Consider the following 403-nt stretch of genomic DNA (forward strand, 5'->3'; position numbering starts at 1 on the left):
CAACAGAAAATCACATAGTGTCCGCCCTCGTGTACGTACATACTCTTATGGCCATAACTGAAACTGAAAAACTGAAATGAATTAAACACAGTACCTTTTTCCTCCATCTGAAACAAGAGCATATCTCATCTAAAAGAATCTTAAACCAAAATCAACCAAACAGAAAAAAAAACTTACTGGTTGAGCTCAAGGTCGACGGTGAACACGTGACTGAAGGCCTTTATTCTGTAAGACGTCCTGTGCACGTGGTTGCTCTGTAAAGAAAGGAGGAAGAGGGGTATTAGGAACCTCATAATCAGGAGTGGTATTGCTGTGCATGTTATTTGAAATCGTAGCATGGATAAACGCTGCTATTTCCGGTTTCCTTGATTTCTTGCTTTCTTTCTGTCACTCATCTTCCATC

At 40.2% G+C, this 403-nt stretch overlaps 1 protein-coding gene across 1 annotated transcript in view; it reads right to left on the bottom strand.

Moving 5' to 3' along the window:
• Positions 1 to 403, bottom strand: part of LOC119581870 (disintegrin and metalloproteinase domain-containing protein 11-like) — a gene marked incomplete at its 5' end in the record, with an annotated part of 193,377 nt that overhangs the window by 142,349 nt on the left and 50,625 nt on the right. The window contains 1 exon segment of the mRNA XM_037930027.1: positions 178 to 254. Coding sequence (XP_037785955.1) covers positions 178 to 254 — 77 coding nt within the window.

Source organism: Penaeus monodon, chromosome 15 (assembly GCF_015228065.2).
Source record: "Penaeus monodon isolate SGIC_2016 chromosome 15, NSTDA_Pmon_1, whole genome shotgun sequence".
NCBI lineage: Eukaryota > Metazoa > Arthropoda > Malacostraca > Decapoda > Penaeidae > Penaeus > Penaeus monodon.